The sequence below is a fragment of the Ornithorhynchus anatinus genome, chromosome 2 (genome assembly GCF_004115215.2).
Source record: "Ornithorhynchus anatinus isolate Pmale09 chromosome 2, mOrnAna1.pri.v4, whole genome shotgun sequence".
Lineage (NCBI taxonomy): Eukaryota > Metazoa > Chordata > Mammalia > Monotremata > Ornithorhynchidae > Ornithorhynchus > Ornithorhynchus anatinus.
The window spans coordinates 13114963-13131154 of record NC_041729.1 but is presented as its reverse complement, the minus strand read 5'-3'; the positions used below and the strand labels follow the sequence as shown (position 1 = coordinate 13131154).

Sequence of the window (16192 nt, the reverse complement as noted above, 5' to 3'; positions counted from 1 at the left end):
AAACCTGAACCTGCCTCCTGCTTTGGAGGAATTGAAGTTTGGAGCCCTACAGGGGCCCGGGCAGTAAAGACTGGGCTGTGCTGAGTTCCTTCACATTAGATGCTTGCCAGCCAACAGCACTTTCCTTCATCCATTCACTCAATCGTATTTATTGAGCGCTTACTGTGTGCAGAGCACCGTACTAACCGCTTGGAAAGTACAGTTCGGCAACAGAGAGAGACCATCCCTACCCAACGATGGGCTCAAAGTCTAGAAGGGGGAGACGCGTAACAAAGCAGAACAAGGAGGCAGGCACCAACGGCATCAAAATAAATAGAATTATAGATCTCTATACACATCATTAATAAAATAGACAGAATAATAAATATGGCTGTATATATACACACACACAAGTGCTGTGGGGATGGGGAGAGGGGTAGAGCGGGAGGGAGGGAGTCGGGGCGATAGGGACGGGAGGAGCAGAGGGGGGCTCAGTCTGGGAAGACCACCCGGAGGAGGTGAGCTCTCAGTTGGGCTTTGAACTTTCGGTGGGGCATTTTATTAAATTACAACGTAGGAGAAGCTGCAGATGGAAGATGGAAGTTACAGGGGCCCTCATCTCTTTACTGAGCGCTTACTGTGTGCCGAGCGCTGGGCCAAGCGCTTGGAAAGTACGATTCGGCAACCGACAGAGACAGTCCCTGCCCGACAACAGGCTCGCAGCCTAGAAGGGGACAGATCGAGTTGGGCGGAGTCCCTGTCCCACGGGCGGCTCACAGTCTCGATCCCCATTTTACAGATGAGGTCACTGAGGCGCAGAGGAAGTGAAACGACTTGCCCGAGGTCACAGAGCAGACAAGCGGCAGAGCTGGGATTAGAACCCACGACCACCTGAGTCCCAGGCCCGGGCTCTACCCACTAGGCAATGCCGCTTCTGGCTGACGGGCTGCTTCCGCTTCCTGAGGGTTTACTCTGTGCAGGACACTGTACTAAATACTCAGAGGAGGATGATAATAACAATGTTGGTATCTGTTAAGCGCTTACTCTGTGCAGAGCACTGTTCTAAGCGCTGGGGGGGGATACAGGGTCATCAGGTCGTCCCACGTGAGGCTCACGGTCTTCACCCCCATTTTCCAGATGAGGTCACTGAGGCCCAGAAGTGAAGTGACTCGCCCGCAGTCACCCAGCTGCCAAGTGGCGGAGCCGGCATTCGAACCCGCGACCTCTGACTCCCAAGCCCGGGCTCTTTCCGCTGAGCCGCGCCGCTTCTCTACAGTTTGTGCTCCCAAGTAGTAGAACACAGGGCTGAGAAGATGTAGAGCCCCTCTACTGAAACTATCACCGGCCTAAAACAGATCACACCCTTAGAAAAGGCACAGAAAATATACGGATTTCAGCGAGAAGAATGGAACGTTTGTATGTACTGGAGCCAGATTAAAAATGGCTAGTACACGCTAGTCCCAAGAACCTCCTCCCCTAGTAATATATCAAATAAACACAAAATGCATTTCTGAAGAATTCCTAGGGGTAGCTGTAATGTTCCATCCCAAACCTATTTGATTAAATCCCTTATTATAGAGAGAGAGGTAATTCTAAAAAGCTAAAACCTGGAGCTACGCTTTTAACCCTAAAGAAAGGGTTATTTTCACGACGGGAAAAAATGACTCCACCTACCGCTGGCTAGAACTTGACAAGCTAAGTCTCTTCCCTAAAAGCATTCGATTTCACACCTCGCTCTATTTCCCGCAGATAAAACCGGTGCAGATGATCAACCAACTGGATGTCAAGCTCTTCGAGGGCAGGGACCATTCGCATTTTCCAATTCGTAGCCCAAATACTTCCCGTAGACCTGAGCCGGAACCGTTTTCGGAAAGGCAGGCTAACGTATCGGTACCGATATCTGGGTTTCCCCAAACTCTAAAGGTAGTGAAGACCTGTCCTGGCGCAGAAAAGGATGCCAAGTGCTTTACTTATGTAGCAATATGACTTGGGCCTCCGTCGCACGATTTGAAAGAAAAATCCCATTTCTCAAAATCCAGAAGGGAGCTTTCACCAAACTCTCAAAGTTGTTATGTTTGCCTAACATTTTTTCCTTCTAGTTTTGCCCACTTTCAGCAGACTGAGCCCACTTTCTAAATGACCTTTCACTTTCTTGAAGACATTTATAGAAATACTACACTGCAAGATCCTCGGGGGCCGGGAATGCGTTTACCAACTCTTTCGTATCGTACTCTCCCAAGCGCTTAGTACAGGGCTCTACACGGTAAGCGCTCAATAGATACGACTGATTGATACTTGTTTTAATTCTCCAGGGACCGAGGAACTTTACACGGCCGCTCATGTGATTTGGGCTGTTTTTATTCACCGTTCTAGCTGAGCAACGTAAAGAAAACTCATTTTTAAACGTGCGCGTCTAAAATCACGGTCCTTACTTACGGGGAACATCACCTACCGCCCGAGGTTGTACCGGGCTGGGCCCTCAGAGTTATTGGGAAGATGTGCTCCGTGATTTTGAGTGAAGTTTCTTGGCTGCAGGAACGGTAACGCTCTCTCCGAGCTCGCCGCTAACTTCCTCCTTAGAGGTGAGGAAAAACGTTCCTAGTCGCCTTCGAGTCATCTCATAAAATTATCCATTTTAATTCAGACTTTCAAATATACGTCCACTCTTCGGAGTCCTTCTCCAACTCTGATAAGCAACAGATTTGTAAGCTGTGCTTCCCCGCTTCTGCCTCTATCCCCCAAGGTTTTGAGAACTTACATTCTGAAGCTCTAGATTTACAATCTTCGTGATCACAATCGATCCCCCACACGAAATGTCTTCGACTGCTGTTGATCCAAAATTTGCCCATATCAAAAACACCCCGTGGTAGCACTAAGACTTATTAGTGATATAAAAACGCTATTTAAATACCAGTCGAAACAATCCTTACGCCAATTCACGGCATCCCTGTGAGGTAAATGCCTGGTTACCGGCCTTACTTGCCGATTTTTTAAAAAAGTTTTAAATTCTAATTTGGAAGGGATTAATTTAGACCCAAAGACAAAGGACGCCGGTAGAATAGTTTATTTTTTAAAAAACTAGTCACAAAAAATGGACTAATGTTACAGCACAAACGGCGGCTTCTGTCTATTCCTTCAAACAAACAAAGAGACTCATGTAACGGTTCGAGTTCAGGTTAGCTAAGAAGGCCATGGTACAAGTTTAACACTTTCAAAAGACGGGTTGCTACTTCTCAGCTTCCTTTCTGAATAATTCTGTGCAAAGTAACGCTTTTCCTCCCCCTCCCCCATTAGGCTTAAATAAGAGATAGAGAAATTTGATAAAGGTCTCAAAGATAGAAAAATCCTGAAGCATTTATTCTTATCAGGATTGCGTGGCTGCGAATGACCGGTCCGGTCACGCGGGAGAAAGGACCCACGAGGCCCGAAGAAACGATGGTTAAATAAACATCCTCTACGCGGTAGTGCGCGTTCATCTAGGTGACGGAGATATTTCAGAACACAAGGCCTCAGATGTCTTAAACTAAGCCCACACCCGCATTCCAGTTACCTGAAAGTGAAGTCGAAGGAATTGGTAACACTGGGGAGGAAACACGATTCCACCAATATTCTGACATAAACCAGCAGCCTTTCTGGGGTGAAAAGATAATACAGGCCCAATCCTAGCTCCAGCTACTGCAGAAAACCTGTGCCACAACCCTAACGTCGGCTAAATAGGTGTTTGATAAAACAGGCCCGGGACAAACAAAGCGAGGCTAAAATTTCACGACACCGCTGAGGTGAAGGGGCAAATTCTGTTTCTAATTCTACCGCTCGGTGATGCCGTGCCAGGTAGGGTAAGCGTACATTTGGATTTTAATAAAGATCAAAGGAAATCTTACCCGAGGTGATCTTGGCTTATAATATGAACTTCAAGGAAATGAACCAATCCCATTTCAAGGGGTGGGGGGGGGGGGAATACTTTCGTCTTTAATAATACCTGTGATCTACATATCGCTTTTATAAATTGGCTGCATTTCCAGGGGTCGGATTCGTATCGACGCCCTTTAGAAACGATCGCTGAAGTCCGTGTGTCGAACTTGGGTGTAACCATTTCTGGAACTCTTAAAAATCACAGCAGTTTTAAAAAAAAAACCCCAAAGGAAACAAACCGGCAGAATTCCCAGAGAGAACCTCTCTCACTTGAAAGTAACGCATCTAAAACTCTGCCTTTTCCCTACAAATCAGGGAACAGTGCAATACGACGGCAACAAAAATAAGGCACTTACGTCGTTGAGGAAGAGAGGGAAAAAAGAAACGGTTTCACATAACATGCAAGTTTTAAGACGAAGTCCTACATTTCACGGTAACTTAAAATCTTGCAGACCTTCCAGTGCACTGCCGGTTAATCTGTCGACGTGTCGATCGAGTGAACTCGACTTCGATTTCGGGAGGCGTCAGGTCCTCCCACCGGCAGACATTCCGTCGGCCCTCGATCTCTGCCGGTCGTATTTCACAGAAACGATAAGGAAGAGCAGGAGGGTCGCTCCCTGGATAGCAGCCAGCAGGAAAAAGTAATAGTTCAAATAGCAGCCATTAATGTTACCTGGAGAGGATGAAAAGAAAAACACGTGCGTATAAAGCGGCGCACCCTCTGATATTTTAAAGACCCGCCATCTGACTCGGCTACTTTCAGAGCTCGGATTCACTTCACGACAGCGCCGACCAAACGGAAGCCCGCCTCCCGTCTCGACGACGCAAAATACGTCGGCGTTTCGGTCCCGTACGCATTCACGCACAACCTGGAAGGAAGCGGTCGTACCTCGGAAGGACGGACCACGCCGTGCGCCTCGACCGTCTCAAATGACCGATCGTGCCTGTGACTTCAAGTGGCCGATTCCAGGCTGGAGAAAGGAAGTGTGAGGGCGTTTCTGGGGCCGAGGTTCAACCGCTGCCTGTTGGGGGGCTGGGGCAGGGAAGCCGAGGTATCCGCTAAGCGCTCACTATGTGCAGAGCACTGTTCTAAGCGCCGGGGTGGATACAGGGTCATCAGGTTGTCCCACGTGAGGCTCCCAGTCTTCGTCCCCACTTCGCCGATGAGGGAACTGAGGCCCAGAGAAGTGACTCGCCCACAGTCACCCAGCTGCCAGGTGGCGGAGCCGGGATCTGAACCCATGACCTCTGACTCCCAAGCCCGGGCTCTTTCAACCGAACCAAGCTGCCGCTCTCCGGCCTCCTCCTCCTTCCCGAGGAGTCTCGTGCTCCACACTGACGGCCGCTCCCGGGGGCGCTGAAGCTTCCGTCGCTACGTTACGTATTTTAAGGCCGGTCAAGGGAAGTGCTTTCCACCTCAAGGACAGACGCGTACAGCGAGGCAAAGAAGACGCCCGCACGGCACGACCGCGTCTGGGCCATATTCGAAGGAGAAACGGCAACCACCCGAATGCCACAAAGTTTCAGAAGGGACTACACCACGGGCCGCCAGAAGGAAAGCAGGGTGGCCTGGTGATCAGCGCGCAGGCCCGGAAGTCCCAAGGACCTGGGTTCTAATCCCGGCTCCGCCCCTCGTCCGCCGCGGGGCCTCGCGTTCACCTTTCGTGTGCCTCGGTTCCCTCGTCTGTAAACCGTGACTAAGACGGCGAGCCCCAAGTGGGCCACGCGCTCCGTCCAACCCGATTTCCACGATCCACCCCGGTGCTCGGAACGGGGCCCGGCACCCGGGAAGCGTTTCCCAACCGTTGACCGTCGAACCGTACTCCCCCAGGCGCTCACCACAACGCTCTGCCCGCTCGATAAATGCGACCCAGAGAATTAAACACCGTTCATAAAAACACACCGCGACCTTGCGACGCTCGGGAACATTCATCTCCGGAGCCAGTGATACGACGTCGAAGGGTGCGGGCGGGGTGGGTACCTAGGCTCGCGGCACCCGCTTGAAGTCCCCGCCGTGGCCGAGGGCGAGGAAAGGGCACGACGGACACGACCGCGCTGGGGGCGACGGGTTGCGCGGGGCCCGATCTCCCTCTGGGAGTCCGGGAGGCCCCAGCTGCTCCGCACCCGTCGGACGGAAGGACTGAGTCGCCGCCGCCTCCTCCTCTCTTCGCCGTCCCCTCCGCCTCCCCCGCAAGACGCCAGAGCCTCGGCCCCGCGTCCCGAGGAAGGCCGCCTCCTAGGAACCCCTCGCTCTGCCTCAGACCGTCCCAGACGCTGTCGGTGAGCCCGCGGGAGCGGCCCCACCCATCGACGGGATCTGGGGAGCGCTCACTGCGTGCCGAGCACTGCGCTCACTGCTTGGGAGAGTAGGTGCCGGGGAGTTGAAACCGGGAGCCCCCCGTGGGACAAGCCGATCACCTCGTATCCCCCGGCGCTTGGCACGGCGCCTCGCACACAGTTCCCCCTTCACCTCGGCCAAGCCCCCTTTCCCTCCGCTCCTCCCCCTCTCCTCAGCACTGTGCCCATTTGTCTAGATTTTTATTCCCCTATTTATTTGGTTAATAAGGTGCCCAGCCCCTCGATTCTATTTATCGTGACGGGGCTGTCTTGTCCGTGTCCGTCTTTCTCCCCCCATCAGACTGTGAGCCCGTCGTCGGGCAGGGATGGTCTCTATCCGTTGCCGAAGCGTCCGTTCCGAGTGCTCGGTACAGTGCTCTGCACAGAGTAAGCGCTCAATAGATACTACTGAATGAATTGGTAGACATCATTCCTGGCCAAAAGGAGCTTAGAGGCTACGGGGGGGCGGCTGCCTGAAGCGGCGTGGTTCGGTGGAAAGAGCCCGGGCTTAGGAGTCGGAGGTCGTGGGTTCTAATCCCGGCTCTGCCACCTGGCAGCTGTGGGACTCGGGGCAAGTCGCTTGACTTCTCGGTGCCTCAGTGACCTCACCTGTAAAATGGGGATTAAGACCGGGAGCCTCAAGAGGGACAACCTGATGACCCCGTAACTCGTCCAGCGCTTAGAACGGTGCTGGGCACATAGTGAGCGCTTAACAAATACCAACATTATGTTATTATTATTATTAGACAGAATATGTTACAGATAGGGGAAATGTCAGGAGGATATAGGCGTAAGTGCTGTGGAGCTTGGATAGGGTGAATAAAAACTGCTTAAGAGGTACAAATCTAAGTGCACAGGCAAATAGGGGGAATAGGAGATGGGGAGCTCTTAGAGATGTCGTTTTAGGAGGTCTCTGGAGAAGCAGCGAGGCCTAGTATGCATTCATTCACTCAGTAGTATTTATAGAGCGCTTACCATGTGCAGAGCGCTGTACTAAGCGCTTGGAATGGACGATTCGGCAACAGATAGAGACGATCCCCGCCCAATGACGGGCTCACAGTCTAATCGGGGGAGACGGACGGACAAAAACAAGACAACAGAAACGCGCTAAATAGAATCGAGGGGATGGACACCTCAGTAACAAAATAAGTAGGGTAATAAAAATCTAGACAAATGAGCAGAGTGCTGAGGGGAGGGGAAGGGAGAGGGGGAGGAGCGGAGGGAAAGGGGGCTTAGCTGAGGGGTGGGGAAGGGGGAACTACGTGCAAGGCACTGTACGAAGCGCTGGGGGATACAACGTGATCGGGTTGTCCCACGTGGGGCTCACGGTTTTGATCCCCGTTTTCCAGATGAGGTAACTGAGGCCCAGAGAAGTGAAGTGACTTGCCCACGGTCACACAGCTGGCAAGCGGCGGAGCCAGAATTCGAACCCATGACCTCCGACTCCCAAGCCCCAGCGCTTTCCACTCAGCCGCGCTGCTTCCAGTAGATAGAGCGTAGGCCGGGGAGGGAGAAGGACCTGGGTCCTAACCAACCCGTCTGCTGAGTGACCCGGGGCAAGTTCTCCGTGCCTCGGTTACCTCACCCGTAAAACGGGGATTAAGACCGTGAGCCCCACGTGGGACCCGGACGGTGATCAACCTTATTACTCTGTATCTACCCCCGGGGCTTAGAACAGCGAGCGGTACACAGGAAGTGATTAACAAATACCATTTCTTTTTAAAAAAAAAAAAAAGTGGGGGAGAGGGGTGGTTTGACAGATAGAAAGGGAGAAGAAGTTCAAGGTCAGAGGAAGGATGTGGGCGAAGGGTCAGGGGGAGAGAAATGCGATCGAGGCAGGATGTACGGACGCGTGCAGAAGAGCCGCGGGGCTGAGGGCGGGGTGAGTATCGAGCGCTTAGAAGAGACTGCTTAAAACCGCCGTACTATCAAGGTGGCGCCTGTAGACGGAAAAAATGAGAAGACCTAAAAGCGTCTTTCGAATAAATGGCAGGATGGGGGGAAAAAAAAAAAATCAAAACGCCTCCAAACTTAGGACCGAAGTTTACGATCCTTTCGGAGAACGGGCTGGGATACTGTGAACCGTATCTGTAAAGAGAGAGGGAAATTGCCTGCCGCGCCATTAACTGCAACGGGGGAGCGTTCGCAGACAAGCAGGATCGGACCTCTCCCCGGGAGTCTGCCGCAGAAGGGTACACGACCGATTTATCCTTTAATTAGGAAAACACAGGAACGGTGGAAAGAAAAATTTCTTCTGGGAGAACAAGACATCAGAGGAGCCACGCTTAGAACAGCTGAAATCCTTTAAATTATTTATTTGCGATACGCAAAACCGGCTCCCCGCGACCACGCTATTTCACCGTCCGGATTTAAAAATAGCCAACGGTGTCGCGTGTCTTCCCGGATGTAATCTGCTAAGAGAAAAAAAAAGCAGCCCGGCACGTCTTCTAATTCCGGATGGGCAAAGCGGTCCGTCGCTTCGCTTAAATTACAAGAACGCCATCCCACGATTCTGCCGGGCTGGGGATTTTTGACTCTTTTTACTTTTTATCTTCGTCGGTTAATCTGGGAATCGGCCCCGATTTCAAGGATCTGACGATCTAGCGGAGACGGGCGCTAAAACAAAGCTCCGGTGGAGAGGAGAAGCAGAGCCGGACGCAGAAATGCTAAGAGTGGGGGGCGGGGGGGAGACCGAAAGTGTCGGAGCACGGAAATGCTGCAGAGGCAGCGGAGGGGGAGACGGGGTGGGGATGAGCTCTGCCACTCGTCCACTGTGTGACCTCGGGCCAGTCACTTCACTTCTCTGTGCCGCAGTCACCTCATCTGTAAAATCGCGATGGAGACCGCGAGCCCCACGGACTGGGTCCGGTCCCGAGGGCTCACCTCCTCCGGGAGGCCTTCCCAGACTGAGCTCCCCCTTTCCCTCTGCTTCCCCCTCCCCTCGGCGCTGTACACGTTTGGACATATTATTTATTACCCTATTTATTTTGTTAATGAGGCGTCCGTCCCCTCGGTTCTATTTATCGTGTCGACGCTGCCTTGTCTTTGTCCGTCTCCCCCCCGATCGGGCTGCGAGTCCGTGCTCGGGCAGGGACGGTCCCTATCTGTTGCCGAACTGTCCATTCCAAGCGCTCAGTACGGTGCTCCGCACAGAGTAAACTCTCCAAATGTGGGAACGGAGCACGAGCCTGGGCGTCAGAAGGTCACGGCTTCGAATCCCGGCCCCACCACTTATCTGCTTGGTGACCTTGGCAGAGTCGCTTCGCAGAAGCGGCGGGGCTCGGTGGAAAGAGCCCGGGCTCTGGAGTCAGAGGTCACGGGTTCGAATTCCGACTCTGCCACTCAGCTGTGTGACTGTGGGCAAGCCACTTGACTCCTCTGCGCCTCGGTTCCCTCATCCGTAAAATGGGGATTAAGACTGTGAGCCCCACGTGGGACGACCTGATTCCCCTGTGTCTACCCCAGCGCTTAGAACAGTGCTCGGCACACGGTAAGCGCTTGACAAATACCGACATTATTATATATACTACTGAATGAATGATTTACTCGTACCCACCCCACCTCTTACAACAGTGCCTGGCACATATTGTGGCATTTATTAAGTGCTTATCATGTGCCGGGCACTGTATTAAGCGCTGGGGTGGATACAAGCAAATCGGGTTGGGCACAGTCCCCGTCCCTCGTGGGGCTCACAGTCTCAGTCCCCACTTTACAGATGAGAGGACTGACGCCTGGAGAAAAGAAGAAGAAGAAGGAGAAGGAGAAGGAGAAGGAGAAGGAGAAGGAGAAGGAGAAGGAGAAGGAGAAGGAGAAGGAGAAGGAGAAGGAGAAGGAGAAGGAGAAGGAGAAGGAGAAGGAGAAGGAGAAGAAGAAAGAAGAAAGAAGAAAGAAGAAGAAAGAAGAAGAAAGAAGAAGAAAGAAGAAGAAAGAAGAAGAAAGAAGAAGAAAGAAGAAGAAAGAAGAAGAAGAAAGAAGAAGAAAGAAGAAGAAAGAAGAAGAAGAAAGAAGAAGAAAGAAGAAGAAAGAAGAAGAAAGAAGAAGAAAGAAGAAGGAAGAAGAAGAAAGAAGAAGAAAGAAGAAGAAAGAAGAAGAAAGAAGAAGAAAGAAGAAGGAAGAAGAAGGAAGAAGAAGGAAGAAGAAGGAAGAAGAAGGAAGAAGAAGGAAGAAGGAAGAAGGAAGAAGGAAGAAGGAGGAAGGAAGAAGGAGGAAGGAGGAAGGAGGAAGGAGGAAGAAGGAAGGAGGAAGAAGGAAGAAGGAGAAGAGGAAGAAGAAGAGGAAGGAGGAGGAAGGAGGAGGAAGGAGGAGGAAGGAGGAGGAAGGAGGAAGGAGGAAGGAGGAAGGAGGAAGGAGGAAGGAGGAAGGAGGAAGAAGGAAGAAGGAAGAAGGAAGAAGAAGAAGAATGTTGGCGTCTGTTAAGCGCTTACTCTGTGCAGAGCACCGTTCTAAGCGCTGGGGGGGATACAGGGTCATCAGGTCGTCCCACGTGAGGCTCACGGTCTTCATCCCCACTCTCCAGATGAGAGACCCGCGGCACCAGAGAAGTGAAGTCACACAGCTGACAGGTGGCGGAGCTGGGATTCGAAACCCATGACCTCCGACTCCTAACCCCGGGCTCTTTTTCCCCCGAGCCCCGCTGCTTCTGTGAAGCGACTCGCCCAAGGTCGCAGAGCAGAGAAGTGGTGGAGCCGGGATTCGAAGCCATGACCTTGCGACTCCCAGGCCCGTGCTCCATCCACTGTGCCGTGCCGCCTCACACGGTAAGCGCTTAACAAATACCGCAGTTCTTCTTCTTCTTATTGTTATTATTAGGGAGATGATCATTTGGGGAGGCCCGACTCCCGAGCCCCTGGTCTTTGCACTAGGCCACGCCGCTTCCCTAATTTACTTTAACAGAGAAGCAGCGAGGCTCAGTGGGAAGAGCCCGGGCTTGGGAGTCAGAGGTCATGGGTTCGACTCCCGGCTCTGCCGCTTGGCAGCGGGGTGACCGTGGGCGAGTCACTTTGCTTCTCGGTGCCTCAGTTCCCTCATCTGGAAAATGAGGATTAACCGTGAGCCTCACGTGGGACGACCTGATTCCCCTGCGTCTCCCCCAGCGCTCAGAACAGTGCTCTGCACATAGTAAGCGCTTAACAAATACCGACATTATTAATCCGGTCGCACCGTTCTCTCCCGATTGCTTAGTACGGTGCTCCGCCCCTAGCAGGTGCTCAATACAACTGATTGATTCGATTATTACTATTATCCTTTTCCTTCTTTCTTCTAATTGTAATTTAAGTGGTGTCAAAGTGCTGAAATGGCATTTAGGGGTGGGAGATAAAGTGGGGACACCAGAGGTCATGGGGAGTCGGGGGTCACGGGTTCGAATCCCGGCTCTGCCACCTGGCAGCTGTGTGACTCTGGGCGGGTCGCTTGACTTCTCCGGGCCTCGGTGACCTCGTCTGCAAAACGTGGGACGACCCGATGACCCCCGTATCTCCCCCGGCGCTTACGACAGTGCTCTGCACGTTGTAAGCGCTTAATACCCGCGTCGTTATCATTATTATTGTTAGAAGTTAACCGAAGACGACCTCCTGGAGGAGATGGGATTCAGAAAAGCCCTGAGAGTGGGGAGGGCAGGGGTCTGCCAGATTTGAAGGGGAAGGGACTCGCAGGAAGGAGGGAGAGAGGGCGTGAAGAGGAGGTGCGAAGCAGCTAAGACCCGGCACCGTAATTAAGTAGGTTTGCTTCGGGAAGAACGGAGAGCGCGAGCAGGAGCGCGGTAGGACAAGAGGGTGGACGAACGGGAGGGAAAGAGCCGCTGAGGTTCTTAAAGCCGACAGTCAGGGGTTTCCGGCCGAGGAGAGGACAGGGTCACCGCTTAGGGTTTGCGAGGAGGGGGGAGAAGGGTAAGGTATATTTCAGAAAAAACGCGCCGGGCAGCAGGGTGAGGCAGGCGCCGGATGAGACAGGGACTGGAAGGAGTCAGGATGCCGGGAACCCGATCGCCTGTATCCCCCAGCGCTTCGTTCGTGGCCCAGGGGAAAGAGCCCGGGCTTTGGAGTCAGGGGTCATGGGTTCGAATCCCGGCCCTGCCACGCGTCAGCTGTGTGACTGTGGGCAAGTCACTTCACTGGGCCTCAGTTCCCTCATCTGTAAAATGGGGATGAAGCCTGGGAGCCCCGCGGGGGACAACCTGATTTCCCTGTGTCTACCCCAGCGCTCAGAACAGTGCTCTGCACATAGTAAGCGCTTAACAGACACCAACATTATTACTATTATTATAGTTCCCCCTTCACCTCCCCTCAGCTAAGCCCCCTCTCCCTCTGCTCCTCCCCCTCCCCTCAGCACTCTGCCCATTTGTCTATATTTTTATTACCCTATTTATTTTGTTAATGAGGTGTCCGTCCCCTCGATTCTATTTATCGCGATGTTGTCTTGTTTTCGTCCGTCCGTCTCCCCCGATTAGACTGTGAGCCCGTCACTGGGCGGGGATGGTCTCTATCCGTTGCCGAACTGTCCCTGCCAAGCGCTTAGTACAGTGCTCTGCACATAGTTGGCGCTCGATAAATACTACTGAATGAATGAATATGACCGTAAGCCCATCACTGGGCAGGGATGGTCACTATCTGTTGCCGAACTGTCCATGCCAAGCGCTTAGTACAGTGCTCTGCACATAGTAAGCGCTCAATAAATATGACTGAATATGACCTGGCTGAGTGGGGGGGGGCTGGGATGAAAAAGCAGCAGCAGATCCCGGAAAGATCCCGGACGAAACGTCAACAGGATTTGGCAAGAGACTGAACGTAGGGGTTGAAAAGTAGGACAGCCAGGGATCGTGGCGCACTCTGCGGATTTCAGCGGTCGGGAGGACGGCGGCGACGGGTTCTGCGGAGAAGCAGTGTGGCCTAGCGGGAAGAGCACGAGCCTGGGAGTCGGAGGACCTGGGCTCTAACTGTGACTCTGCCACTCGTCTGCTGTGTGACCATAAACAAGTCACTCGACGTCTCTGGGCCTCATTTACCTCATCTGTAAAATGGGGATTAAGACTGTGAGCCCCTTGTGGGACAGGGACCGCGTCCAACCCGATGAACCGTTAACCGGCATTTAGTAGAGTGCCGGGCCCAGGGTAAGTACTGAAACGCCATTAAAAATAAACCCCTCGTGCTCTTTCGCTTTTCACTGCATCTGTGAAATCCGCCGCTTAATACAGCAACATTAAATACACGCAGAAGCCTTAGAGATTCAAAAATTTCCTTTCGGCAAATTTTAATTTGATTCTAAAAACTACCTTTTATATTGTACGACTGAAGATGAACTAGTACACATTATTTCCAAAAGAACAGTTCCTCGTGTTCTCTTCTAATTAAGTCTCAATTAGAAGGCATTTCCACGATGAATTCTTTTCAAATACTTTAGAGGGCAGACCTAAATATATTTGTGTGGCGGGTAAGGAATATCGGTTTATTCAGTAAATTCTTACATTCCTTCCTATTTACAGAGCTCTGCCTTTATCTCTGAACTGTCATACGAATTTTTGGACAAATACTGAATGACTTTATTACTTTTATTGACATGCAAGCTACGTTGGTCTACCCCAACTACTAAAATGGTGCCACACGACGTACTGAAGGATTCCAATGCCTGATGCGGTTCGGAGCTAATCAAGTCCCATACGCTCTACAGTTGTTAAAACAGAGTTGGCCGAGGCATAAGCTGTTACGCTAGCATATCTAGCCCTCGATAAGACCGTGGCCAGTCGATCCAGTTTCTCCAATTTTTCTGGGCGAAGGAGGTGACGGTACCAGCTGGCTTGCTCCCGCCATGTCTCCATCACCGGGGGTGTTTGGGATGAGAAGCGGGGCGGGCGGAAGGGGGGGGGGGGGGGGGAGACCTCAGGTCTAGGCAGGAGGGGCCGGGCTACCCTCGCCGTCCCTTGCCTCGTCATGGGTTCTAATCCCGGCTCCACCACGTGTCGGCTGTGTGACCCTGGGCACGTCACCTAACGTCTCTGGGCCTCAGTTACTTCATCTGGAAAATGGGGATGAAGACTGGGAGCCCCACGTGGGCCAACCCGATCCCCTTGGATCCCGTCCGGCGCTTAGAACGGTGCTTTGCCCGTAGTAAGCGCTTAACAAATACATTATTATTATTATTGAGAGCCACCGAAGTCTTCCCTGACAGCATCGGCTAGCTGCTTTTTCAGGATTCTTCGTGAGCTTGTCCACCTAGAGCAGAACAACGCTCTCTTTCTACTGGAACAATAGCAGGGCTGAGCTTATTTTAGAACATACTCAATTACAGCTATGGTAGGGAAGAGGAGGAGGAGGGCGGGTATTTAAAGTGGTAAGGTGTTTACTAAAACTGGAATTCTTTTTTCTCCCCCCTCTTGCCTTCCCATAGCAATTCGGGGGCAGGATTCAGACCGAGGCACATGGGGAAAAGTATTGGGATAATCAGGAGAACTGAAGACACCATCTTTGGCTGGAGAAACACAGTGAGATCAGATTTTTTTTTTTTTTTAAATAGTATTTGTTAATAATGATGAAAATGGTATTTAAGTGCTTACTGTGTGCCAAGCACTGTTCTAAACTCACTATCCGCCAGGCCCTGTACTAAACACTGGGGTAGATACAGGTTAATCGGGATGGACATAGTCCGTGTCCCACATGGGGCTCACAGTCTTAATGTCCTTTTTACAAATGAGGTAACTGAGGCATAGGAAAGTGAAATGACTTGCCCACAGTCTCACAGCAGACAAGTGGCGGAGCCAGGATTAGAACCCGGGTCCTGCGACTTCCAGGCCCTTCCACTAGGCCACTCTGCTTCTCCTGGACCGTTTCTGCCATTGTACGGTGTAAGGAAATTGAATTTCTAGTGACGCTGATTCCATAAACCAACCAAAAGTAGTGAGCCTAATCCTCCCAGTTCTCAAAGTAATTGTAATAATTTAGGGTCTCTGAAAGGAGGCATCAGGCCTATCGACATTTCCACGAGGACTGGGCCCAGTTTTCATTTTTTTCACTTCTACAATGTTATGTATACACAACTGCTTTCGTCTCTCTAGTAAGAGTCTTTCCGCCCCCTTTTCCCCCTTAAAACGAAAGTGTTATAACACGATGTGATAAAATTGGTAATTAAGAACTCACGGGTTAAACGTTATCTAGTATTCATTCAATTCATTCAACAGTATTTACTGAGGACCTACTTGGTGCAGAGCACTGTACTAAGCGCTTGGAATGTACAATTTGGAAACGGATAGAGACGATCCCTGCCCATTGACCGGGCTTCGGCTACCGTTGCACTCCCGAAAACAATACCTTGTGGCGTGCCGCCAAAATTCTAAAAGCCCTCTGATAATAATAATGATGGCATTATTATAATATTTCTAATTATAATTATTATAATTATTATAATAATAATAATTAAGCCCTTACTATGTGCCAAGCACTGTTCTAAACGCTCCAAGCCAATGTATTAGCGTATACACGACACGGTACGAGGAGCAAGGACGGGAAGATAGCCAAACGCACATCAATCCTTAGAGGTACTGCTTGCCCAGTAAGTCTTGGTAGCGAATCACTTGGTATCGAGAAGCAGCGTGGCTCAGTGGAAAGAGCACGGGCTTTGGAGTCAGGGGTCATGAGTTCGAATCCCGGCTCTGCCACTCGTCAGCTGTGTGACTGTGGGCAAGTCACTTCACTTCTCGGGGCCTCAGTTCCCTCATCTGTAAAATGGGGCTTAAGACTGTGAGCCCCACGGGGGACAACCTGATTCCCCTGTGTCTACCCCAGCGCTTAGAACAGTGCTCTGCACATAGTAAGCGCTTAACAAATACCAACATTATTCTTAATTACTGAAATTAAAGATGTGATTCAATGAATTTCTAGTATACAATCAAAGGAAAATCAATTTTCCCTCTGTTAGTTAAACCACAATGGGCTCTTAAGGGTCTGAGTCTTTAAAAAGCACTATTTTTTCTTTATAG

The 16192-nt window shown here is 51.4% G+C and overlaps 1 protein-coding gene across 2 annotated transcripts in view; it reads right to left on the bottom strand.

Annotated features, from left to right (window-relative positions):
• Window positions 1-3025: 3025 nt before the first annotated feature.
• The window catches only part of SLC15A4 (solute carrier family 15 member 4), a 45190-nt gene continuing 32023 nt past the window's right edge, over window positions 3026-16192 (bottom strand). For both annotated transcript variants that reach the window (XM_029057133.2, XM_029057129.1), the window contains one exon: window positions 3026-4564. In XM_029057133.2, the coding sequence (XP_028912966.1) occupies window positions 4416-4564 (149 nt within the window). In that variant the 3' untranslated portion in view covers window positions 3026-4415. The remainder of the gene's footprint in view (window positions 4565-16192) is intronic.